The 27851-nt window shown below is 39.0% G+C and overlaps 1 protein-coding gene and 1 pseudogene across 10 annotated transcripts in view; one reads left to right on the top strand and one right to left on the bottom strand.

The window, feature by feature from the left end:
• Window positions 1-27851, bottom strand: part of HSD17B4 (hydroxysteroid 17-beta dehydrogenase 4) — a 179896-nt gene that overhangs the window by 136433 nt on the left and 15612 nt on the right. For 2 of the 10 annotated variants that reach the window (XM_070045176.1, XM_060296143.1), the window contains exons 3-5: window positions 10083-10135; window positions 8624-8878; window positions 3245-3298 (exon numbers count right to left, since the gene is read on the bottom strand). In XM_070045176.1, the coding sequence (XP_069901277.1) occupies window positions 3245-3298; window positions 8624-8630 (61 nt within the window). In that variant the 5' untranslated portion in view covers window positions 8631-8878; window positions 10083-10135. Of the gene's footprint in view, window positions 1-3244; window positions 3299-7565; window positions 7779-8623; window positions 8884-10082; window positions 10136-27851 lie in introns of those variants that run through there. The other 8 variants (XR_009563447.1, XR_009563446.1, XM_070045175.1 and 5 more) reach the window with 7 other exon arrangements.
• Window positions 1835-2220, top strand: LOC115860218 (transcription and mRNA export factor ENY2 pseudogene; annotated as a pseudogene).

Below are 27851 nucleotides of genomic sequence, written 5' to 3'. Positions count from 1 at the left end.
AAGGTGAGTAGAAGTGACATGCCACTACTAAACAAAAGCTTTATGAGACACCAAGGGGATCCATTTTTATTTTCCCTCTGCCGGAAGAACAGCCATGATGAAAGTTGCTCCTTCAGCTGGGATCCTGAAATTAGTAAGACACATAAAGCAGAGACACAGCTGCCCAGAAGCTGAAAGGTCAGGTAGGTATGAAATTACCCTTTTTTAATAAATTTATTTTATTTATTTATTTTTATTTTTGGCTGTGTTGGGTCTTCCCTCCTGTGCGTGGGCTTTCTCTAGTTGTGGCGAGCGGGGGCTACTCTTCGTTGCGGTGCATGGGCTTCTCATTGCAGTGGCTTCTCTTGTTGCGGAGCATGGGCTCTAGGCACGTGGGCTTCAGTAGTTGCGGCACACAGGCTCAGTAGTTGTGACTCATGGGCTCTAGAGCGTAGGCTCAGTAGTTGTGGCACACAGGCTCAGTTGCTCCGCGGCATGTGGGATCTTCCCAGACCAGGGCTCAAACCTGTGACCCCTGCATTGGCAGGTGGATTCTTAACCTCTGCACCACCAGGGAAGTCCTGAAATTATCCTTTATTATTATAAACCATTGAGATTTGTCTGTTAACTCAGCATAACCTAGCAAAAGTTGACTTATATGAGAAACAAGGTACTCCATTTCTTAAGGTCTTGCTTCTTACTGGCCTCTGAGCTAGTCATAGGATTAACTGATTAGTAATTTTTCCACAAACAAGATACTCCGATGTTATAAATCCTAGGTTTGCTTACTCCTCTTTACTATTTTTTGCTTACTCAGGTAAAAATATGCTGAGCAGAACAAAATTAACGCAGGAGAAATGTTAGTGCACATGATAAAACCTGGACTCAGGGCATCTGTGTTTTAAAAAAGTTAAAGCAGAGGGTAGTGGTAGTTACGGAAGAACAAAACCCATTGGTAGCCTAGAAAGTTCACAGCTAGGTCACAGGCTAAAAAGTGGTAGAAAATATCAGTGAAAAGTTCTACATTTTCACATAAACTAAACTAAACTAAATCTGGCTCTCCAGCCAAGTTTGGCAAATATTTTTCCCAAAACACTAATTTTCTGCCTTTTGGGACTTTCACAAGCACTTGCTGCAATACCATCCCTGAGGCAATGACAAAATAAACAGATACACTGTCCCTGTTTACCTTTTTCTTAGAACAGAAAAACTCCAATCTGAGTTCAACAAATTCAAAGGTAATAAATAAATACAGGAAAACTGATCCACATAAACACATATTGCTGCAAAAGGTTTTACAAAACAAGTTTATAAACTAAGATTATAAGTTAGTCACAACAAAAACAGCAGGAATTTATTCAACCAATCTCAAAGACACACCAACCACTCCCCAGCCCACCCCACCCCCCAAAAAGGGCTACATCAAACAATAAAGGAACGAATGAACAAAGTCCCTTCTTTACAAAAGGCAATATTCTAGGTCCCTTAGGAGATACAAAAGATAAAATGAGATACTTGCACTTACGGAACTGAGTGGAAAAGATGTAAATAAATAAAAAGTTGTAAGTATTAATAAATAAATAGCAATATATTTTTTTTAAAGGAAAAAAAAAAAGTTACAACATGTGCCTTTAGGCCCTGACATGAAATATTTTGGGGAAAATCTGGCAAAAAAGGCCTGAACTATACACCCCCTGACCAAATACCACAATATCAAAATTTGTCCTTGCCCCAAGAAGTAGATTGGATTAACAGAGAATGGCTATGACCTTAAACAAGGAATATCCAAAGTCTCTGTGTCCCTTCCATAAAGATATATGCTAGGTCTGGACAGCCGAAGAGTGTGGTTAGCAAGATGAACAAAGATGCGCAGAGAGCAGCAACTAACCAAAAGTTGATAGAAACTGGAGAAAGAGAACGCCTCAAGGAGTTGCTGAGAGCTAAATTAATTGAACGTGGCTGGAAGGATCAGTTGAAGGCACACTGTAAAGGTAATTAAAGAAAAAGGACTAGAACACGTTGCTGTTGATGACTTGGTGGCTGAAATCACACCAAAAGGCAGGGCCCTGGTACCTGACGGTGTAAAGAGAGAGCTCCTACAAAGAATAAGAACATTCCTTGCTCAGCATGCCAGCCTTTAAGACTGAATTAGATTGTGTTGTTTTGTGGTTTTATTTCTGAAAGTAAAATCTGCCATAAATTAGGAATTGATTTCCCAAAATAAAATCCTTTTTTGTATGATGGTATACAGTTTTCAGTAATGATGTATACAATTGTATTGATTTTTTTCCCTAAATGTGTTATTTTAATAAATATCTCATGAATGAAAAAAAAAAAGATATATGCTGAGGAAGAAAAGTATATCCAATATCCTGCTTAGGTCTTCTTTGTTTAGAAAACCTGGCTGCTTGTTCAGTATTTTATTACACATCTCTGTAAACAAATTGGGAGAAATTTGTCTCTCTGTATTCCCTGATAAGATGTAGGAAAACTGGGATTGGGAGGTCAATGTGGGCCAACAATTTTAGCCCAGGAAAGATATTAATAAATATTGGGCCATACATCTGCCCTACGTACCTACCCGGCACTCATTTAGATATTCCCCACAAAGACTTGGCTGTACACAAATCCACTCCTATGTCCATACCAACTGCCAAGTACATCAGGCAAACCACTGAGATTACTAAAACCTCCCACTTTTGGTGTATTCCTCAATACACCATCTTCCAACTGATCCCCCCACAATAAAACTCATGCAAGTGCCCCTTTAATTAAAAAAATTTTTAACTGTTATAAAAGCTTCCTTTTAAAAAATTTTTATGTAAGAGACTTTAAAAAAAATACTTTGGATTCCCCGATTCCAAACATTTAGTTATGAAAATGCACTTATTTCTTACCTTATCAATATATTTACACTTAAAAGGATTCATCTTGCACCAGTCTTCTACATCGAAAAATTACAGCCCACAATATACCAAATTCAAGAATTTCCTTTTATATAATGAATGTTGGCTCATCTCTCTCAGTTCTATTAAGTTGCAAATTCTATGAAACTAGTTTACTTTAAAAAGTAAGTTACAAAGTTAGCCACAACAGGGAAAAAAATTTTGTTGGCAGAAGAAAATATTAGTGATGAAATTTGACCTTGACAAATTATTTGATGTGAATACAAAGGCCTCTGGCTTGTGAAAACATGGGCTCGAACCTGTGACCTGTGTATTTTAGTTCCTAGCTACTGAATGAAAAGAAAAATATATCAACTTACCAACAACTGATGCACCTCTTTCTGCAAAAGCCAGGGCATAGGCTCGGCCCAATCCTATTGAAAAAAAAAGAAAAAAATCAGAAGGTTGAGCAAATGTTAGCATAATTTTTCTGGTCCACTCAACTCAATCCCTATTGCAAAGTAACTGGTGAACAATTAATTACATTACAAGGGTAGAGCCTTCATTGGTACTCTCAGCCTCTACTTCACCTACTTCTACTTTCAGGGGTTGGAAAGCTTAACACTGTATTTTCCACCGATTCTACCTACCATTTCCTATCATTCTACCTAGCTTCTAGGATGGATGCTAGATGTGAATTGGGTTCCACCATTAAACGCATTTGCATGAAATGTGGAAGGAGGAAATGAGGCAGAAGCCACCTTACTGTGACTTTTGGATGTTACTGTTGGTTAAGAAGCTGATTTCTTGAGGCTTCCTAGGTATTAAGCAGATATAGTGGCAGCTTCTAGATCTAGCTCGCTAATTTGTGGATGGCAGCTTCCATTCTCTAGATCCCTGGGGCCAGTGGCTATTTGGGCTGTGGCAGTTCCAATGGTAGCCTCAGAGGTAATGGCTCCACTAATGGACCAGTTTTATACTGTTCCACAAGGAATTCCAAGAGGAACTGCCTAAAACCCAACTGCCTAAATTAAGTCCTTTCCTGTTTCAAATATATAGTGGTTTCTATATCCTGCTCTGAACCTTGACTACATAATCACCAAACACAGGAAATATTTAATTCAGACTCAAAGGTATGAGGTGTAAATTTATACATCCAAAAATGGATACGTGCCTATATAAATTTTATAGGCAGAGAATATCTCAGGAAGACTATATAAGAGACTGGCAATTAGTGGTTACCTCTGGGGAACAGAATTGTGTAACTAGCAACAAGGGGTGGAAAGCTTACTTCTGTATTGTTTAAATCATTTTAACATGCACACGTTTTTTAAAATGTAATTGATAAATTTAATTTGAATTGATAAACAAGTAAACAAATATTGAGATGGCTAAATTATCAGGCTCTTCTAAAAAGAACCCAAACTATAAAGTTTTCCAAAACTAAAAGATCACCAAATAATTTATTTTAAAATTTAATCCACTCTGAATGGATGAGAGAGAACCCACTCAATATAATAACTCCAGTCTCCTCATATTTTATCAGATCTAGGCTGAAGCACTTGCTCTAAACATGAGGTTTTCAGAGAAATCAAATACTCATAACCAGAACGCAAAAAAAAAAAAAAAAAAAATGGTAACAAAGTGGAAAATCATCAGATGAAAGAAATGGGGTATGTCTCTAGTACAGATTGATCTAAGTTAATCAGAGAATTATCTCAAAACCAAGCTATACAATACTCTGAAAAGATATGTAAGTAATCTACTTTTACCATAAAGGCCCATGCAAACTGTACACAAATCTGTATATAAAGTTAAAAGTGACATTCTCCTCCCTGTTTCCCTGTAACACCACTCGTCCATTAACAGGTTCGCTAAGTGTCCTCCCATGTTTTTGTATCTGTGCTTACATAAACATTATTTAAATACTTTATGTGTCTTAGTCTGTCTCCCCAAGTAAACTAGAAGGTCCTTGTAGGTTGAGATTATGTCATTCTTTTACATTTCCCACAATGCCCAGCACATCTTTACAGTCAAAACGCACAAAAAGTTAAAGCCAAGAGCCTCTATTTTCCCTTAATCCTCTTTTAAATCCTGCCTTAACTTTCTCCCACACCTAAGTTCATTGTCAACTGTCCTCTCTTCCCCATTTCTCTTCAGACCTTAACTTCTTTAGCACTGTCTAATATCAGTTGATTCTTTTCTCACAGTGCTTGTTCAGTGCTCTCTTCAGTGGGTTAGACTTTTCTCTGCTTCAAGTTGACAGAGCCTCTGAGATTAGCTTCCTGGACTATTTCACCTTCTAGCTTTACCAATCAAAGGAAGTCAAATGACTCCGAAACCTCTCCTGACTCCAGAATCTCCAACTACTCACACACTTCTCACTTCACTATCTCCAGATCTACAGCTTGCTATTTTATAACCATGTCAAATTCACAATGGCCAGACTCCCTTCTTCCACGGCCCACCTCCACCACTCTCACAACTACATCCCCAGCAACTACTACAATCAGCTAATAAATACGAATTCCCATTATCCCACCCATCATGGCAAAATTGTTTACCTTAATCCTAGACAATTCTAAACCTCTCCTTCCAGGTCTCCCATTAAACTATTCAATATTCCAAGCTAAACAACAGCACCTGAATAGTGCAAAGATATTTCTATTCATCTCTAGAACATGCATGGGTTGGAGTCAGACTAATTCCCAGACACAGGCCTGGCATGACACCCTCCTGGGATGTTTAGCAGTGCCTCAATTCTACAGATATGTATCCTTAAATGAGAACCCCAAGACCTCAAGGACAACAGTCTTCACGATAGGACTGGAATTAGATCTCAATCTCTCTTTCATAATGATGGCCCACTGTAGACCTAATGACAGTCTCAACTTTACCACAAAATTATATCTGCCCCAGATCAGTATTCAAATCTAATGGCTAGTAATTGTATCATAATCCAGGCTCTGTAAAATATGAATCAGTTCATGAACAGGAGGTGCTAAATTCAGAACTGTCTAGTCACAACCCATTAATACTTCACAAAATCAACTTAGTGGGTTGTAATCTGCATTTACTTAATGAAAAAGAATAGAAAAGTTCAAAGTGCACTGCATTTACTATGTACCATGTCATGAGCTTGTTTCAAATATAGTGTGTGTGTGTATACCAGGTCTTGGTATAAAATGTATTTCATACTGTGAATCACTCACTGTCAAAAGAGGTTTAAAACATGAGTGCATTACTTAATTATTTCCATCAAAAGCAAAGTGTAAACAAAATGTTTTCCCCAAAACATAATCATTCTAGAATAAATATAGCTATGGATATAAAACATTTGGTCACCAATTAATACTAAAGATATTTTCTGAAAGGAAGCATGCGAATCCATTTTATAAATGGAGACATGAAAATACGTATGAATTAACTGTCAGAATTCCACTGTTTGTGACTTTCAATATATAATTCAAATTAATTCTGCATTAACTCCATTCTAGGTATAAGGCACTACCAGTGGGTAATCAAAGGCCCATAAAGTCAAGGTCCCTGCACTTGGAGATTACAGAGATCATGGACAGGTGGGAAATAGTGTAAAACCTCACTGCAAAGCATCCGTGTGGGTATGAGTGGTTTGTCTTAAATTTTGTCCTTTAAAAATAGGGTTACTTTGGGACTTCCCTGGTGGTGCAGTGGTTAAGAATCCACCTGCCAATGCAGGGGACACGGGTTCAAGCCCTGGTCCGGGAAGATCCCACATGCCGTGGAGCAACTAAGCCTAAGCGCCTAGAGCCCGGCTCTGCGACAAGAGAAGCCACCGCAAAGAGAGGTCCGCGCACCGCAACAAAGACCTGATGCAGCCATAAACAAATAAATAAATAGAAATAAAAATAGGGTTATTTCACATAACCAATCTCCACTTGGCTTCTGAAATACAGGAAGATCTGGTCCACTTCAGAAAGGCCTCTGCTCTCCAGTTCCTACTGCCCCCACCCCACTCTTATTTTATTCCTCCATCGCCTGCCTGAGTCCTGCAGGCATTGGAGTTTGCAATCCGCTTGATAAACACACAAAGTCCAAAACGGAGGACACTTATCAGATGGCTTTTTTTAAAGAAGGCCCTCTCAAGAACTTAAAATCATCCGACAGAGGGAAAGATGACTGACTTTTCAAAGGCAAGGGGCTGACATTTCTACTCCTGCGGGGGTGATTCCAGCACCCAGACGGCTTTTCAGCCACGTTTAAAACACCTGACAGAGGCCTAGGGAGTCTATTAACAGGAAGAGTCGCAATCGATACGCACAGACGGGCGTCGGGATGAATTTTACCTAGTTTTGCAACCCGCAACCGAGCCCGGCCTCTCTCCACTCAAGACCTGAAGCCTTGAGAAGCTCCCACAGGGTTGGGGGGGGGGTGGAGAAGTGGGCTGCACCAGGAGTTTCTGGCTCCCCACTCAAGGCTGGCCAGCCCCTCTTCTCCATCCTCAGCCGATTAGGCGCCCGGAGAACAATCGTTGTCCGTCCTCCCACCCTCAACCCCACCGAGTCCAGTCGCTCGCTCCCCAAGCCGCCCCGCCACCGCTGCCCGCAGCCCAGATGCTAAGATCGCAACTACGGCTGCGTGCGGATTCCAGACCAAAAAAGGGGGACTCCCAGCACGAGAGCGAGCTGGAGGACGCCGGCCCTCTAGCCTTCGCGTACTCACCTCCCCCCGCGCCGGTGACCAGTACCACCCGCCCGTCGAACCTCAACGGCACGGCCATAAGTCCAGCCTGCAGCGACACACATACACTAGCAGAACTACTGGAGTTCAGACTGCGGGACAAGGAGGACAGGAGGAAAGGCTGGGTCAGGACGGCAATGACCTGCCAGTTTCTGCGGAGGAGAGAAACGCCGTAGTTTTCCAAGTGCGCCTGCGCAGCGATCCCTTGGCACTCTGGGAAATGTAGTCCAGCATGCCTCCAGTCGCGGCGAGAGCCTGCCCAAGAGGCTTGGCTTGAAAGGGCCAGTTCTGCGGCCGGAAGTAATGGGAGCTGCTGGGACCTGTGTAGTAAAATGATTGACTCCCCTAACTTCATTCATACTTTCATCCATCGTTTTGTCGTTCACTCAACAAGAGTTTTTCTGGATTTAGGCGAGGATGCAGCCCCTATTCTTAAGTAGCTTTCAGAAATAGCAAGGGATGAGCTTCCCTGGTGGCGCGGTGGTTGAGCGTCCGCCTGCCGATTCAGGGGACACGGGTTCGTGCCCCGGTCCGGAAAGATCCCACATGCTGCGGAAAGGCTGGGCCCGTGAACCATGGCCGCTGAGCCTGCGCGTCCGGAGCCTGTGCTCCACAACGCGAGAGGCCGCAACAGTGAGAGGCCCGCGTACCGCGGGAAAAATATATATATATAGCAAGGGGTAAAAAGGATTTCTTAGAATGTAATCCTTGGACCTTCTTGGAAACCATCTGGAAAGACGCACAGTCCTGGGCCCCCAGGCTGACCTCCCAAATGGAACTGTTACCAATGGACTCTCACTAAATTCCTAGCCAGGCGCCGACACCCAGGGAGGTTCTTTTTCCGCTCAGATTCGCACAGCCAATCATGAAACCTATGCTGAGACTGGAACAGCAGAAGCGTTAATTAATGGCCAAAGAATGGAGAAGCACAAATTTAGTTCGCAAATCAACTTCACAACCTAATTGGGACAGAGACACCATATGTTTAGGAGGGCCGAGGTAAAAGGGAGGGATTTGGAAAGAGTGGGAGGCATACTCACGTCTCATCTGAGAACAGCGTTGTGGTTTGGACACAGAACTGATGCAACACTCTTTTTCAGTCCTTGTATGGGCTTTTCCAGATGTTGTCAAGACGATCGTCACCTGTCATGGTGCTGGTGGATGGGCCCTTTAGCATGCTAACGGTATTACGATAAGCATATAATGAGGATCAAGGTCTACTGGAAGTCAAATCTTCTGTCATCTTGGGTCTAGTTGTTCTAACCAGTCCTTGCTTTTCTCTTTGCATCTTCCTCCTGAACTTAGATAAGAACAACTGGTTTCCATTCGAGGGAGGGGCAGGGATATGATTCCGGGGCAACAGCCTTGGTAACAGAATCTCAGGGGACAAAAAAATGTCAACAGGTGCTCCTAAATGATTTTTGCTTTTGGATGGTGAGTACAGTCAAATGATGTAGGTTTTCTCAATTTTGACACTATTGAAATTTGGGGTCAATAATTTTTTTGTTATGTGGGGTTGTTCAGTGCACTGTAAGATATCTAGAAACATCCCTGACCTCTACCCACTAGATGCCAGTAGCACCCCCCCAAGTCACAAAAATCAAAATTGCCTCCAGACATTGCCAAATGTCCTCAGTTGGGGTGGGGTGGGGATAACCCCTGAATGAGAACAACTAGTTTATACTAAGATAAACTAAGCCTCAGAAGTAACATTTTTGGAAACATAATTTTACCAGAAAAAATAAACTTTAATGTTTATTTTCCAAGGTGAAAATAATGCTTTCTAAATAGTTACTAAATAGCTTCAGTGGTGTCCAATTTTCAAGCGTGAAATTTCATTTTGGATATTGTCATGCATTTTAACACAACTGAATTGAACATATGAATCCTCATGTGGTGTCTCATAAGTCAATATCCTAGGCAAAGAGAAATCTGAAACTTTTTGAATAATGGTTATGTTTGGTTTCTGATTAAGTCTCCATTTGTTCACACTCTCAATATACTATCTCTGTCCAAAAGACATAGTGATGATATGGGCTTCCCTAGTGGCACAGTGGTTAAGAATCTGCATGCCAATGCAGGGGACACAGGTTCAAGCCCTGGTCCGGGAAGATCCCACAGGATGTGGAGCAACTAGGCCCATGCGCCACAACTACTGATCCTGTGCTCTAGACCCCACGAGCCACAACTACTGAGCCCACGTGCTGCAACTACTGAAGCCCCGGCACCTAGAGCCCGTGTTCCACAACAAGAGAAGCCACCACAATGAGAAGCCCATGCATTGCAACAAAGAGTAGCCCCCACTCGCCGCAACTAGAGAAAGCCCACGTGCAGCAACGAAGACCCAACACAGCCAAAAATAAAATAAATTTTAAAAAATTTTAAAAAGACATAGTGATGATAAATAAAATACAAAAAGAGAATTATAAAGCTAGGATCAAACAAAAATCTTTGTATTTCCAGATAGAAACCCAAAGCAGAGAATGGGGCTATACTCACAGATCTATCCTCACAACTTACTGGAATCCAAGTGCAGAAGCAGGAAAATATACCTGGAAGGTAAAGGTGATAAAGGAGATTGGGGCTCAGCTCTCTGAGAAGTCATCAGCTAGTGTCCTTCTGTTTAAAAAAAAAAAATTTTTAATAGCCATCCTGAAACTCTGCCTGGGGTTCAGTTGATACACAGAAAGAAACTTCCTCCGTGAATGTCGGACATTCCTTATGAGATCATTTTACTTCTTCCTGAATTTTATCCTTTAGAAAAGAGCTTGCCAGATGAGGTGTCATGAATGGGTTACAGATGTGCATGAAATTTTGCTATCCTCAACCCTTAGTGCGGCTGTGGAGAACAGAATGGCTAGAACGCCCTGGCTGATCTCTGACCTGTGACCATTCTTATCTAGAGTTGACCCTTGAACAACATGAGTTTGAATTGTGCAGGACCACTTATGGGTGAATTTTTTTTCAATAGTAAATGCTACAGTACTACAAGATCTGAGGTTAGTTGAATCCATGGTGTGGCACCATGGATATGAAGGACCAACTATAAATTATATGAGGACTTTCAACTGCACAGAGGGTCAGCGCCCCAACCCCTGTGCTGTTCAAGGGGTTGTTCAACCCCTGTGTTGTTCAGCGCCCCAACCCCTGTGTACTTCTGTCAGAATACTGCAGGAATATTTTATATGTGTGCTGCGATTTGAAAATATTTAGGAGTTAAAGTATTAGTACTTCTTATAAGAATCTTCATTAGCTTGCTAGGGCTGCCATAACAAATACCACAGACTAGTGGCTTAAAAAACCGAAATTTATTTTCTCACAGTTGGAGAGGTTGGAAGCTTAAGATCAAGGTGTCGATTTGTTTGGTTTCTTTTGAGGCCTCTCCTAATGGCTGCAGATGGCTGCCTTTCACTGTGTCTTCACATGGTCTTTTCTTGCAGCAGATACCCCGGTGTTCCTTTGTATGTCCAAATTTCCTCTTCTTACATGACACCAGTTAGATTGGATTAGGGCCCATTCTAACAGCCTCATTTCAAATTAATCTTCATTTTAAAGGCCCTGTCTCTAAATACACTCACATTTTCTGGTCCTAGGGGTCAGGGTTTCAACAGAAGAATTTTGAGGGAACACAATGCAGCACCAACAGGGATTACTGTTGATAAACTCTTACTATTTTACTTGAAAATATCTTCATTTCACCCTCAGTATTAAATGATAATTCAGTTGGATATGAAACTGTCAATCATAAACTATGATCAAGTAGGATTTATTCCAGGGATGCGAGGATTTTTCAATATCCTCAAATCAATCAATGTGATACAACACATTAACAAATTGGAGAATAAAAACCATACGATCATCTCAGAAAAATCTTGTGATAAAATTCAACAGCCATTCATGATAAAAACACTTCAGAAAGGGAGAAAAAGGGAACATACCTCAACATAATAAAGGTCATATATGACAAACCCACAGCTAACATCATACTCAATGGTGAAAAGCTTAAAGCATTTCCTCTAAGATCAGGAAGAAGACAAGTATGATCATTCTCACCACTTTTACTGAACATAGTTTTGGAAGTCCTAGCCACAGCAATCAGAGAAGAAAAAGAAATAAAAGGAATCCAAATTGGAAAAGAAGAAGTAAAACTGTCACTGTTTGTAAATGGGATGTTGCTATACGTAGAACATCCTAAAGACACTGCCAGAAAACTACTAGAGCTCATCAATGAATCTGGTAAAGTTGCTGGACACAAAACAAATACACTGAAATCTGTTGCATTTCTACTGACAACAAAATATCAGAAAAAGAAATTAAGGAAACAATCCCATTTACCATCACATCAAAAAGAAATACAGAGGAATAAACCTAAGGAGACAAAAGACCTGTACTCTGAAAACTATAAGATGCTGATGAAAGAAATTAAAGACCCCACAAACAGATGGAAAGATATACCCTGTTCTTGGATTGGAAGAATCAATATTGTTAAAATGACCATACTACCCAAGACAATCTATAGGTTCAATGCAATCCCTATCAAATTACCAATGGCGTTTTTTCACAGAACTGGAACAAAAGATTTCACAATTTGTATGGAGACACAAAAGACCCCTAATAGCCAAAACAATCCTGAGAAAGAATGGAGCTTGAAGGAATCATCCTCCCCGACCTCAGACCACACTACAAAACTACAGTAATCAAAACAATAAGGTACTGGCACAAAAACAGATAAACAGATCAGTGGAATAGGATAGAAAGCCCAGAAATAAACCCATGCATTTATGGTCAATTAATCTATGACAAAGGAGGCAAGAATACACATTGGAGAAAAGACAGTCTCTTCAGTAAGTGGTACTGGGAAAACTGGTCATGTAAAAGAATGAAATTAGAACATTCTCTGACACCATATACAAAAGTAAACTCAAAATGGATCAAAGACCTAAATGAAAAACTGGATACTATAAAACTCTTAAGAGGAAAACATAGGCAGAACACTCTTTGACATAAATTGCAGCAATACTTTTTTGGATCTGTCTCCTAGAGTAATGGAAACAAAAACAGAACTAAACAAATTAAACTTAAAAGTTTTTGCACAACAAAGGAAACCATAAACAAAATGAAAAGACAGCCTACAGACTGGGAGAAAACATTTGCAAAGGATGCTACTGACACAGGATTCATTTCCAAAATATATAAGCAGCTCATACAGCTCATTATCAAAAAAACAAACAACCCAAACAAAAAATGGGAAGAAGACCCAAATAGATGTTTCTCCAAAGATGACATACAGATGGCCAACAGGCACATGAAAAGATGCTCAATATTGATAATTATTAGGGAAATGCAACTCAAAACTACAATGAGGTATCCCCTTACACCAGTCAGAATGGCCATCATTAAAAAGTCTACAAATAATAAATACTGGAGTGGGTGTGAAGAAAAAGGAACCCTCCTACACTGTTGGTGGGAATGTAAACTGGTGCAGCCACTGTGGAAAACAGTATAGAGATTCCTTAAAAAAATAAAAGTCGAGTTACCGTATGATCCTGCAATCCTACTTCTGGGCATATATCTGAAGAAAACTCTAATTCAAAGATATACATGTACCCCAATGTTCACAGCAGGACTATTTACAATAGCTAAGACATGGAAACAACCCATATGTCCATCAACGGATGACTGGATAAAGAAGGTATGGTGTGTGTATATATATATATATATATATATATATATATATATATATATACATACAATGGAATATTACTCAACCAAAAAAGGAATGAAATAATGCCATTTGCAGCAACATGGATGGACCTAGAGAATATCATATTAAGTGAAGTAAGTCAGTCAGAGAAAGACAATTATCATATGATATGACTTATATGTGGAATCTAAAAAAATGATACAAATGAACTTATTTACAAAACAGAAATAGACTCACAGACATAGAAAGCAAACTTATGGTTACCAAATGGGATAGCAGGGGGCGTGGGGGGAAGATAAATTAGGAGGTTGGGATTAACATATACACAATACTATATATAAATAGATACACAATGAGGACCTACTGTATAGCACAGGGAACTATATTCAATATCTTGTAACAACCTATAATGGAAAAGAATCTGAAAAAGAATAGATATATCTACATATGTATAACTGAATCACTTTGCTGTACATCTGAAACTAACACAACATTGTAAATTAACTATACTTCAATTTTTAAAAATTGTTTAAAAAATGTCAGCTGGTGTTATATAAAGTCTAGCATATTATATATTATGCTAGATAATATGAATATTATGCATATTATACTATATTAAAAACTTTAAATTATCTTTCACATATACATATATATTTAACATATGCTGGAATATACATATTTAAATATACTCTAGAATATATTATATATATACATATTAATATGTATATATATACATTCATATGTGTGTGTGTGCGTGTGTATATATGTACACATATACATTCCAGCATATAGCTTTAAATGGCTAGGCATTTGAAGAAACAAGACAATGTGAACAAAATCCATGAGAAATCAAAGGTTATAAAACAGACACCAAGGGCTTCCAGATAAGAGTTACTGACCATAGATTTCAAAATAATTATTCTTATTTGGTTCAAGGTAATAAAAAATGATTGAAAATTTAAGCCATGAATGGAAAATTTTAAATGATCTAATGGATTTTTTTAAATAATAAAAATATAATGACTAAGAATTTCAAAAATGTATTTACTATCAAATTACACATGATAGAATTAGTGATCTGAGATAGGTCAAATAAAATATGTGAAATAAGCACATGGAAAAAATAAAATCATGAAATACTGGAAAAAACTTAAAGGTCAAAGAGATATGTAAGAATTCCAAAGTAGAGAACAGAGAACATGAAGAAAAAGCAATATTTGAGTAAATAATGACTGACAATTAACCAAAACTGATGAAAAATATATAAACCATCTAATTTTAGAATATTCAGGCAAGATAAATACAAACAAAACTAAACCTGACTACATAATGGTAAAATTACAGAATACTGAAGAAAAGATGAAATCTTCTAGGTAGCCAGAAAGAAAATATTCAAATGAACAAAAGTTTAATTTAGTTTGGTTTTTTATTTCTTTATTTTTTCCAGTTTTCCAATTATTGAGAAATAATTGACATACATCATAATATAACTTTATGGTCTACAGCAGGATGGTTTGATTTTTTGATTTGCGTATACTGTGAAGCAACTACCACAATAGGCTCAGCTCACATATAGATACAATAAAAAGAAAAAATAAGCAAAAAGGAAAAAACTGTTTCTCCTTGTTACGAGAACTCTCAGGGTTTACTATCTTAACAACTTTCCTATACAACACACAGCAGTGCTAGCTATAGTCATCATGTTGTACATTACATCCCTAATATTTATTTATCTAATAACTAGAAGTTTGTACCTTTTAACCACCTTCCTCCAATTGCCCTTCCCCCCACCCTCAGCCTCTGGTAACTACAAGTCTGATCTCTTTTTCTATGAGTTTGACATTTTTTTTTTAGATTCCACATATAAGTGAGATGACACAGTATTTGTCACTCTCTGTGTGATTTATTTCACTTAGCATAATGCCTTTAAGGTCCATACATTGTCAGAAATAGTAGAATTTCCTCATTTTTCTGACTGAATAATATTCCATTTTGTGATAGATACCACAACTTCTTTACTCATTTTATCTACTAATGTACACTTAGGTTGTTTCCATCTCTTGGCTATTGTAAATAATGCTGCTATGAATATGGGAGGGCAGATATCTTTTGAATTAGAGTTTTCATTTTCTTTGTATATATTCCCAGAAGTATTAGAATTGCTGGGTAATATGGTAATCTATTTTTAATTTTTTGAGGATCCTCCATATTGTTTTGCAGTGGCTGTACCAATTTACAATCCCACCAAACCCTTTCTCCTCATCCATACCAGCATTTGTTATCTCTTGTCTTGTTTATAATGGCCATTCTAACAAGTGCGAGGTGATGTCTCATTGCAGTTTTAATGCATTTCCTTAGTTACTAGTAATGTTGAGCATTTTTTCCATGTGCCTGTTGGTCTTTCTTATATCTTCTTTGAAGAAATGTCTATGCAGGTTCTTTGCCCATTTTTTCACTGTTTGGTTTTTTTTGCTGCTGATTTGTGTAAGTTCTATATATATTTTGGATATTAATCTCTAATCAGTTATAGGGTTTCATATATTTTTCCCATTCCATAGGCTGTCTTTTCACTTTGTTGATGGTTTCTTTTGCTGTACAGAAGCTTTTTAGTTTGATGTAGTCCCACTTGTTTATTTTTGATTTTGTTGCTTGTGCTTTAAGTATCACATTCAAGAAATTACTACCAAGACCCATGTCAAGGAGCTTTATTCCCAGGATGGGGGGCAGGTGAAGTCAAGGTGGCAGAATAGGGGGATGCAGAGTTCACATCTCCTCACAACTAGGGCACCTACCAGGCTCTGGTGGGGGACCTTGGACACCTAAGGGGACAGGAGGAACCCCTGCACAACCAGGTAGGATGTGGGGGGTTGGGAAGAGGGAAGCAAAAGTGGAGGCAGGATAGGACTGGTGCTCCTGAGGGGCAGCTGGGGGAGAGGAGGGGTTCTAACACCCAGAGGGGCCCACTCACCACTAGGGGATCAGCAGGGACAGGGAGATACCTTCAGGGGATCAGAGGGGAATGTGGCCAGCATTTCCCCCACTTGCTTGGGCAAGCCTGCTGGGGTCCCAGGCCTGAACCTCCACCCTCTGGGGCCCCCTCCAGTCACGCATGTCCTGTGGGCATGGGAGGGAGGAGAAGTAGAGGCGAGAGAGAACCCGTACCCCAAGGGGCAGCTGGGGGAGGGGAGGGGTTCCCATGCTCGGAGGGGCCCACTCATGGTGAAGGGATCAGTGGGGACAGGGAGAGAACTTCGGGGGATCAGGGAATCGGAGGGGAATGCAGCCAGCATTTTCTTGACCTGCTTGGGCCCCAGCAAGCCTGCTGGGGTCCCGGGCCTGAACCTCCGCCCTCCGGGGCCCCCTCCAGCCGCACTGAGCCTAGGCCCAGCTGCCCCTGCCTAAGCCCCGCCCCCCCATCTAACCCCCCAAGGCCTTTTCTGGTTTTTTTTTTTTTTTTTTTTTTTGCTGTTGTGGTTCTGTTTTGCCTTCTTGTTGTTGTTTCATTTATATTATTATTTTTTCTAATATATTTTTTATTTTTCTAACTTTATTTTATTTTTCATTCTTTGTTATTGTTCTCCTCCTTTTTGTTTGGTGCCCTTTTTTTTTTTTTTTTTTTTGCTGCACCCTGCAGCTTGCAGGATCTTGGTTCCCAGGACAGGGGTCAGGCCTGAGATCCTGTGGTGGGAGTGCTGAGTCCAAACAGCTGGACTAACAAAGAACTTCAGACCCCAGGGAATATTAATTGGTGTGAGGACTCCCAGAGGTCCTCATTTTGGCACCAAGACCTGGCTCTACACAACTGTCAGTGTTGGACTGCGAACTCCAGTGTTGGATGCCTCAGGCCAAACAACCAGTAAGACAGGAACACAGCCCCACCCATCAAAAAAAATGATATGACATAAAAATATGTTACAGAAGAAGGAGCAAGGTAAAAACCTAAAAGATCAAATAAATGAAGAGGAAATAGGCAACCTACCTGAAAAAGAATTCAGAGTAATGGTAGTAAAGATGATCCAAAATCTCAGAAATAGAATGGAGGCATGGATTGAGAAAATACAAGAAATGTTTAACAAGGACCTAGAAGAACTAAAGAACAAACAGTGATGAACAACACATAACTGAAATGAAAAATACACTAGAAGGAATCAATAGCAGAATAACTGAAGCAGAAGAACGAATAAGTGAGCTGGAAGATAGAATGGTGGAAATAACTGCTGAGGAGCAAAATAAAGAAAAAAGAATGAAAAGAAATGAGGACTGTCTCAGAGACCTCTGGGACAACATTAAATGAACCAACATTTAAATTATAGGGGTCCCAGAAGAAGAAGAGAAAGAGAAAGGGTCTGAGAAAATATTTGAAGAGATTATAGTTGAAAACTTCCCTAACATGGGAAAGGAAATATCCACCCAAGTCCAGGAAGCACAGAGAGTCCCATACAGGAGAAACCCAAGGAGAAACACACGAAGACATATATTAATCAAACTAACAAAAACTAAATTCAAAGAAAAAATATTAAATGCAGCAAGGGAAAGCAACAAATAACCTACAAGGGAATCCCCATAAGGTTATCAGCTGATTTTTCAGCAGAAACTCTGCAGGCCAGAAGGCAGTGGCATGATACATTTAAAGTGATGAAAAGGAAAAGCCTACAGCCAAGATTACTCTACCCAGCAAGGATCTCATTCAGATTCGATGGAGAAATCCAAAGCTTTACAGACAAGCAAAAGCTAAGAGAATTCAACACAACCAAACTAGCTTTACAACAAATGCTAAAGGAACTTCTCTAGGTGGGAAACACAAGAGAAGAAGAAACCCCACAAAAACAAACCCAAAACAATTAAGAAAATGGTAATAGGAACACATATATCAATAATTACCTTGAATGCAAATGGATTAAATGCTCCGAACAAAAGACACAGACTGGCTGAATGGATACAAAAGCAAGACCTGTATATATGCTGTCTACAAGAGACCCACTTCAGACCCAGAGACACATACAGACTGAAAGTGAGGGGATGGAAAAAGATATTCCATGAGAATGGAAATCAAAAGAAAGCTGGAGTAGCAATGCTCATATCGGTTAAAATAGACTTTAAAATAAAAACTGTTATAAGAGATAAAGAGACATTACTACATAATGATCAAGGGATCAATCCAAGAAGAAGATATAATAATCGTAAATATTTATGCAGCCAACATATAAGTACCTCAATACATAAGGCAAATGCTAACAGCCATAAAAGCGGAAATCAACAGTAACACAATAATAGTTGGGGGGGAACTTCCCTGGTGGTCCAGTGGTTAAGAATCTGCCTTCCAATGCAGGGGACGCAGGTTCGATCCCTGGTCAGGGAATTATGATCCCACATGTTGTGGGGCAACTAAGCCCATGTGCCGCAACTACAGAGCCCATGCACTCTGGAGCCCATGTGCCACAACTAGAGAGCCTGCGCACTGCAACTACTGAGCCCACACGCTCTGGAGCCCTGCACCACAACTAGAGAGAAGCCCGTGCACCACAACAAACATCCCGCATGCCACAACTAAGACCCAATGCAGCCGAAAATAAATAAATAAATATTTAAAAAATAATAATAATAATAGTGGGGGACTTTAACATGCCACTTACACCAATGGACAGATCATCCAGACAGAAAATAAATAAGGAAACACAGCTTTAAATGACACAATAGACCAGATAGATTTAATTGATATTTATAGGACATTCCACCCAGAAGTGGCAGAATACACTTTCTTCTCAAGTGCACAGGGAACATTCTCCAGGATAGATCACATCTTGGGTCACAAATCAAGACTCAGTAAATTTAAGAAAATTGAAATCGTTATTAAGCATCTTTTCTGACCACAACGCTATGAGATTGGAAATCAATTACAGGAAAAAAACTGTAAAAAACACAAATACATGATAGCTAAACAGCATGCTACTAAATAACCAAGAGATCACTGAAGAAATCAAAGAGGAAATCAAAAAATACCTAGAAACAAATGACAATGAAAACATGATGACCAAAAACCTATGGGACTCAGCAAAAGCAGTTCTAAAAGGGAAGTTTATAGCAATTCAATCTCACCTCAAGAAACTAGAAAAATCTCAAATAAACAATCTAACCTTACACCTAAAGCAACTAGAGAAAGAAGAACAACAAAAAAAAGCCCCAAAGTTAGTAGGAGGAAAGAAATCAAAAAGATCAGAGCAGAAATAAACTAAATAGAAATTAAGAAAGCAATAGTAATAAATAAATAAGGTCAGTAAAACTAAGAGTTGGTTCTTTGAGAAAATAAACAAAATTGATAAACCTTTAGCCAGACTCATCAAGAAAAAAAGAGAGAGGACTCAAATCAATAAAATTAGAAATGAAAAAGGAGAATTTACTACTGACACCACAGAAATACAAAGGATCAAAAGAGACTACTTCAAGCAACTATATGCCAATAAAATTGACAACCTAGAAGAAATGGACAAATTATTGGAAAGGTACAACTTTCCAAGACTGAACCAGGAAGAATTAGAAAATATAAACAGACAAATCACAAGTAATGAAATTGAAACTGTAATTAAAAATCTTCCAACAAAGAAAAGTCCAGGACCAGATGGCTTCACAGGCGAATTCTATCAAACATTTAGAGAAGAGCTAACTCCTATCCTTCTCAAACTCTTCCAAAAAAATTGCAGAGGGAGGAACACTCCCAAACTCATTCTATGAGGCCACCATCACCCTGATACCAAAACCAGACAAAGATATCACAAAAAAAGGAAATTATAGGTCAATATCAATGATGGACATAGAAACAAAAACATTACGATTTGCACTTTTCTAATAATTAGTGTCAATGTTTTTCAAGTTGCCTAGGGCAAACAGGAATTCATTGAAGGGCAGAAAACTCATGTCAGTTTGCCATTCTGTGTTTTTTTTATATGTTGATCTTGCCGTTCCCTGAACATATTGTTCCAGAAGGCAATATTAAAGGACAATCTCATAGGAGGTTGGAGCACTATATTTTCTTCATTGTGAATATGCTCTCAGGGTTCACACAGATGCAGGTTTTTTTGTTTAAACAGAAAAGAGGGAAATAATTAGTCCTTCCTAGATGCAGAATATAGGGATTTTGATCTGAAAAGAGTGTGAAGAGGTTATGGGGTATCACCTCACACTGGTCAGAATGGCCATCATCAAAAAATCTACAAACAATGAATGCTGGAGAGGATGTGGAGAAAAGGGAACCCTCTTGCACTGTTGGTGGGAATGTAAATTGGTACAGCCCCACTATGGAGAACAGTATGGAGGTTCCTCAAAAAACTAAAAATAGAACTACCATATAACTCAGCAATCCCACTACTGGGCATATACCCAAAGAAAACCATAATTCAAAAAGACACATGCACCCCAATGTTCATTGCAGCACTATTTACAATAGCCAGGTCATGGAAGCAACCTAAATGTCCATCAACAGAGGAATGGGTTAAAGAAGATGTGGTACATATATACACTGGAATATTACTCAGCTGTAAAAAGGAATGAAATAGTGCCATTTGCAGAGACGAGGATAGACCTAGAGTCTGTCATACACAGTGAGGTAAGTCAGAAAGAGAAAAATATCATATAATATATCTTATATGTGGAATCTAGAAAAGTGGTACAGATGAACTTATTTGCAAAGCAGAAATAGAGACAGAGATGTAGAGAACAAACTTATGGATACCAAGGGGGGAAGGGGGGGGTGGGATGAACTGGGAGATTAGGACTGACATATATACACTACTATGTACAAAATAGATAACTGATGATAGCCTACTGTATAGCACAGGGAACTCTACTCAGTGCTCTGTGGTGACCTAAACGGGAAGGAAATCTTAAAAAGAGGGGATATATGTATACACATAACTGATTCACTTTGCTGTACAGCAGAAACTAACACAACATTGTAAAGCAAATATACTCCAATAAAAATTAATTTTAAAAAATAACACTTTTTTAAAAAAGAAAAACATTAAGAAAAGAAATAAGGAAAAGAGACTCTGCCAACCAAATGTAAATTGGAAGAAAATCACAATGTGCTGGAGCTAAAAGCAATCTTAGCGGTTGAAATACACGGCATTAATGTCCTCAGTTCTTTACCCTGTCCTTATCCACATTCTTCACATACGACCTGGCAGTACCTTCTCCCAGGAAAGAGACAGAAGATACTTCCCTCCCCTTGCTTTCGGGTTTGCCACATGATCTGCTTGGGTTAATGGAATGTTAATAGAAAATAGTTTGTGCTATTGTGCCTGCTCTCTTTCACATCTGTCAGAGCAGGAGAGTAAGCCTGGGCTAGCTGAGGAGAAGGATTAGAGACCTACAGGGCTGAGCCAGCCAGGGATGTACCCAGCCTAGAACATGAGACCCTCAGGTGACCTACAGATCTGTGAACCAGGTAAATGCCTATTGCTGTGGGATACTGAGACTATGTGGTTGATTGTGCCATATATTAGTTGATACCATACCCAACAACTTCAACTCCTTCAATTTATAGAGGAGAAAACCAGACCCCAAAAGTGGAAGCAGATGGATAGTAGTGGAAACAGGGCTGGAAATTAGGACCTGAAACAGAACCTTGAATATCTGAATATTAACTCCAGGCTCAGATATGCACTGGCCACATGGACACTGGAAAGCCAATTAGTTTCTCTGAATCTCAGTGCTTTGTTGGAAAATGAAGGTAACATGTACCCTAAATAAAAACTAGAAATTGTCTGGTCTAAATAAGGTATTCGATGTGAAGACACTTTGTGAAAAAGGGATAAAGACACTCAAATGGTTAGTGTTTAATGGATGCCAAGTGCATGATGAAACTTTTGCTTACATGATATTATTTTATCTCATTTAATCTTTAAAATACCTACCAATTAATAAGGTAGGTGTGCACTCATTTGTTGAAAATCAGGTGATTACCGTGTGCTTACAGAGCCAGGTCCTATGTACATGTAACGAATAAACAAATTCATGCTGAGGGAACTGAAGTAACTTACCCAAGTAACTTAACCTCAAAGAACTTGGCATGTTTTTATTAATCAGTAGGGAGCTTGATGATTGTAGCTCAGGAAAACTGTTAACTATTGCAAAATAACTTTCTGCTACTGGTCACCCAGAAACATCTACAAAGTTATTCAAATTAGAGTGTCTGCTTTTAGAGCTTTGATCTGAAAATTTTATTAGAAACATCTGTTTTTACTATCCAAATGTCATGATATATATGCCATGCCACCTACCATTAACAGTCACTGGGGTCTCTAATCACAACATTCCATCTGCTCTGGAAGATGAATACCCTTCTCTCTGGGGCACTCCCAAGGGCATAAGGTGCATTTCAAATGTGCCACATGGCCTATATTTTGATTCAAACTACACCCAACATACCTTTAAAACTCAACAATACATATCTTAGGTTTAACTTCTCAGCATGAGAAGGACTGACTCTCTTTTAAGGTATCCGATAACACTTTTCAAAATTAAATACATCAATACAGGCCCCTGCAAATACGGGGGGAAAAAACATAAGAGAAAAACAGATTTTATTTGCACCAACAAATATTTGGGAAAACAGGAGGTGGCCTAAATTACTGGGAACGCTTATTAGCAATAGAGAATCTTGCCCTGAGTGAGACTTAAGAATAGCCACAAAAAGAATGAAAATTGTGTAAAGGCAAATAAACTTCTTTTCTCAGCTTCAAGAGTACTGAGTTCAAACACCATTCCTGGCTTCCTAATTGCATTGTAGTTTTACATATGAGAAGAATGTTCTCTGAAGTGAAATCTCATGTAATTTCTTAGGGTCTTCAGGAATTTTAGTTAATCCAGATTAAAGTAAATCGATCAGAATATGAAAGGATTAAGAAAATATGCTTTTATTCCACCTCAAAATCTCTTTCCCAATAAAATATATTTGATATAGATTCTACTAGCAGGTCTTAAAATTTACAATATTCCAAAGAAAATGAGGGATGATGCTGGAGGAGGACAGTGGAACCCCGCCAGAATTTGAGAGGACTTCCCTCTGGGCAAGGTTTCATTCTGATTATTTTCATTGCACTGAGTCACAAATTTCAGGACACAAAGAAATGAAGGGGCAAGGAGTAAGGGCTTCCTCTTCAACTTCCTTCAAAGCTTTATTTTTGAATAGAATCCTTGAAGTCACTATTTCTGAACAAAAGTGTGTTGTGTACAAGAACTCTGCAAACATTTCTTATTCTTTTCCTTGTTGAAATATTTATAATGTATATTGTGAAAAGAAGCACACATTTGGAAAGAATCTCTTTGAAAACTTGCTTAATTGTGATAGTTAAATAGCTTAATAGTAAATAACTAGTTTAATAGTAAATATATTATGTACATATAACTACATAAATATAATAGTATATATAATTATATATAATAGTATAATAATAGAAGTATAATATTAGTGTGTGTGTGTATATATATAGTATATATGGACAGTATTCCCGTTCAGAAAGGGAATTTTAACTTAAACGGTCTTCATTAACAGGTAAAATGCATGGAATTTTCAGCAGGAAAATATTAATACACATTGTGAAAGATAATTGTGACTTTGTGGTAGTATCCTACTTTCATTTTGTAAACTGTGTGAAGGGCTTGCTTATCCCCTGCCTGCATTTCAAGCAACACTTACCAGTGACTGTGCCGGATTTAAATCATAATTTACAGTCACCAGTACAAAATTGCTCCTGAAAAAATATTATTCTATTTTTTAGCATTATTGAGGTATAATTGAGAAATAAAACTAAGATATTTCAAGTGTACAATGGGATGATTTGATAAAAAATATTTATTTTAAATGGAACTCATCTATGGGTAGGAAAGTGAGTTTTGTATTTGTTATGTTTAATCTCTGCCCAAATCAACTTCCCTTTTATTTGAGGTTAAGGAACATAAAAAGTAGAGCTTGGGCTTTTATATCTTTTAAGTGGATTTCTGCTTAAAGATACTAAAAGACAGCATCTACACTAAAATGCCTTCTTCAGTCGGCACGGTATTTATGTGGTGGCATAATATTTTGAAATATCAGCAGAAGTTCTCCTCTTTTAATCTTTTGGGTTTTTTTATAAGACCATGGTCTTTTCACCATTCACGCACCTAAACTGTGAGACATTCATAAAGAAAATAATTTTATAGCAAAAAGAAGGCATTTGGGATTCTAAAGGCAAAATCCTGAGTCTGAATAGATTTGAAGACAGAGTTAGAGGCAGACTTCCTACCATGACACCATGACAGCCAAAGATTCTCCTGATTTGATGGTGGGAGGCAGGGGACAGGAAGGGCAGTAAAGAGCCCAAATGGAGAGGAAATAGGGAATAAGTAGAACTTACAATTCCCTAAGAAAGGTGAGTCCTGGTCCCTGGCCACAGTAAACTGAATAATTGAAATCCAGATTGTTTGAGGATGGTTATAGGTGCACCTGGAGATCATTATATCTACTTCTAGTTACCATTAAAGGCAGGTGCGAAGGGAGCAAAATATTCTAAGGAGCCTCTATTCCGGAGGCCAGCATGAGATTGAGATCTACTTGGGTGAAACGCTGAAGTAAGAAGCACACTAAGGCTCGACTGTCAGCCTGCACGGCTCCAGAAATAGTTCTCAGCCACAGAGACCACAGCAAATAAAAAAGGAGAGGAAAGTGGGGTAGAAGGTGAAAGGTTTTCAGTTCTTCTTAAGGTTCTTGGCAACTGGTCTGCAATCCAGAGACCCACCTTGGTGTGGGGTGGGTGTAGGGATAATTTAATGAGAAAGGGAGAAGCAGGCATGAATCCTCAAATAGTAAAGGAGATATTTGCATTTTAAAGTGATCGGTAGGGCAGCAAGCACAGAGCTGAAATAGGTGGAAGCACTGTAGGCTGGTCTGTGTTATGCCTCCCTTGAGGGTGACTTGGAGGCTCAAAAGTGCCTGACAACCAGGAATGTGCTGCTTACTTATGCTAATTCTGAGCAAGAGCTCAGCGTTCACAGCCCCGGAGAAGCTGCTGAATAAATACGATTCATTGCCTCTCATAAAGCACAGCTGTGGGAAATAACCTGCAGAACCTGATAAAATTTGGGGAACTAAAAGGGAACAACTTTCTATTTTTCAATCTGTTCTTTGAAAATAGTTTTTATATTTAAAAAAGAATCCACTAAGTACTTTTCAAATGATGTCAATAAAATTTACCTGGGATTCTCTGTAAATATCAGACAACCTGTCCTTTTTTTTTAATCATAGAGACAAAATAAGCCAGACTCTCTAATAAATGGTCAAAGAATTTGACAGCTCAGAGGCACTACATGTTAGGAGCATGAAATATTGTACATGCTTTAAGAGGGGTGTGAATAGAGATTGGTATTGCAAAAAAAAAATGGAATTGTCAGTGTCAAAAAACTGGGACAGTGTCAAAGAAAAACTGCATTGATGGGGTTAAATAGGCAAGGAAGACTTCATTCAAGACTATTTTAGGGACTTCCCTGGTGGTGCAGTGGTTAAGAATCCGCCTGCCAATGCAGGGGACACAGGTTCGATCCCTGGTTCAGGAAGATCCCACATGCCGCGGAGCAACTAAGCCTGTGTGCCACAACTACTGAGCCTGTGCTCTAGAGCGCATGAGCCACAACTAGTGAGCCCACGTGCCACAACTACTGAAGCCCGAGCACCTAGAGCCCGTGCTCTGCAACAAGAGAAGCCACCACAGTGAGAAGCCCACGCACCGCAATGAAGAGTAGCCCCCGCTCGCCACAGCTAGAGAAAGCCCACGTGCAGCAATGAAGACCCAATGCAGCCAAAACTAAAAATTAAAAAAAAAAAAAAATACTATTGCTTAGGGGTCAAGACTACTGCAATCATGGAGAGAAACTGAACTCAACTCTGGAAACAAAAGGCAGAAGAGAACATTAAGGCCACCTTGATCAGAAGGTAGAGTTGGGTTTGGAGAGAATTCGGAAATATGTTCCCCTCCTAGCAGAAGCACAGTCATAGGGAAATGGAAACTCGGGACTTGTCGTGTCCTATTCTGTTATTTGGGAAAAGAAAAAAGAGGATTTTCTCTGCCTGGACTCTTGGCAGCGGTGTGCTAGTAAAGGGTTAACAATTTTTTTTTCTCCCTCCAGAAGAAAACAGAGCCATTTTTTGTAGTGTTTATTAATTTTCCCAATATGACCTATTTCAAGCTATCAATTTAATGATACTGCAATGTGAATTTGGGAAGGAAGGCTCACAATCAGGTTTTCAGAGGTAGAATCAGCCAACTTAAGCACATCACACTGCTTTTTAGCCATGCACACTGGCAAAAAACGAGAAGCATCTAGAAATAATAATAATATATGCTAAGGATCCAACTCCTCATTATTGAGGTTTTAGACAAGTACATGAAGAGGAGAAGTTTAGGGTAGGAATAGCTTAAGAATTATAACACAGACATTAACTTATAACACCTTACAAATTGCAGCTGATTTAATTCCCATTACTGAATTCTGATGAGGAAACCGAGGGTCTCAGCTTCACATAACTAGTAAATGGCCAAGCTGGGAATGGACCAGAGGACTAACTGCTTCCCAAACCCTCTCTCTCCATGAGCTCAACTCTGAACAACATTCACAAATCCTTTTCTCAAGACCTACATCCTCAAAAATATGTCTTACCTAGAGCCCACAATTCTTACAGGTAGATATATCCTTTAAGGATAAACACAACCCAGGATGCTGAAAATATGAAAATTGCTCTGTGAGAGACATCCTTATTCCATTAGCATCCCTTGCACATAAGTGGAACATATTCTGACGTGATCCAATGAAAGAGTAAAGGAGTAACTTTTTGATTTGGAAGGAGACAGTTACAGAAACTTCAATAGTTTGAAGCCTTATTGTGATAGATAGGAAAGCAAATGTTAAGTCTAAAATGAGGAGAGAGGCGAAAATAAAGGCCCCTGGAAACAATAATCGGCTGACTTATTCATCTTTGTATCCCTCCGGGTCAGAATGTGGCTGAACTCAGAGCAGGTGCTGGATACTAGTTTGAAGAAACGAGAGAGAATTGGAGGGAAAGCCAGATGGAAGGAAAGGTAGAAAGACACAAAGACAAAAGGGAAGGAAAAAATTCAGGAGGGAGCGAGGGGGACCTGGTGGGTGTACTTTTAAAAATGTGAGGAGTGTCCAAAAATGGAGTAGAAAGGCTGTCGTCACAGCTGGGAAACGTGGCCTGACTTTGACATTCACCTGAGCACTGGTTTCTGCAGGCCAACAATTGAGTGAGTGTTATTTGTAATCTTCACCTTGCCCACCTTGTCACACCGTGGAACTCTCTTGGTCACACCCATTTATAGGACATAGTTATTAAATATTGTGCAAGACAAAGTGGGTTCTCATGTCATGTCTTTATATTTGCATATTTAATAATAATTAAAATGAAGTCAATAAAATATGTACATATTTTTATTTTAAATTGCATAGACAATGTACATGTGTTTTTTATTTTTCTATGAAAAATAAGGGCAATTGTCTTATTTAAAGCACATAGCAAT

Source organism: Globicephala melas, chromosome 3 (genome assembly GCF_963455315.2).
Source record: "Globicephala melas chromosome 3, mGloMel1.2, whole genome shotgun sequence".
Lineage (NCBI taxonomy): Eukaryota > Metazoa > Chordata > Mammalia > Artiodactyla > Delphinidae > Globicephala > Globicephala melas.
This window is presented reverse-complemented; position numbering and strand designations above follow the sequence as displayed.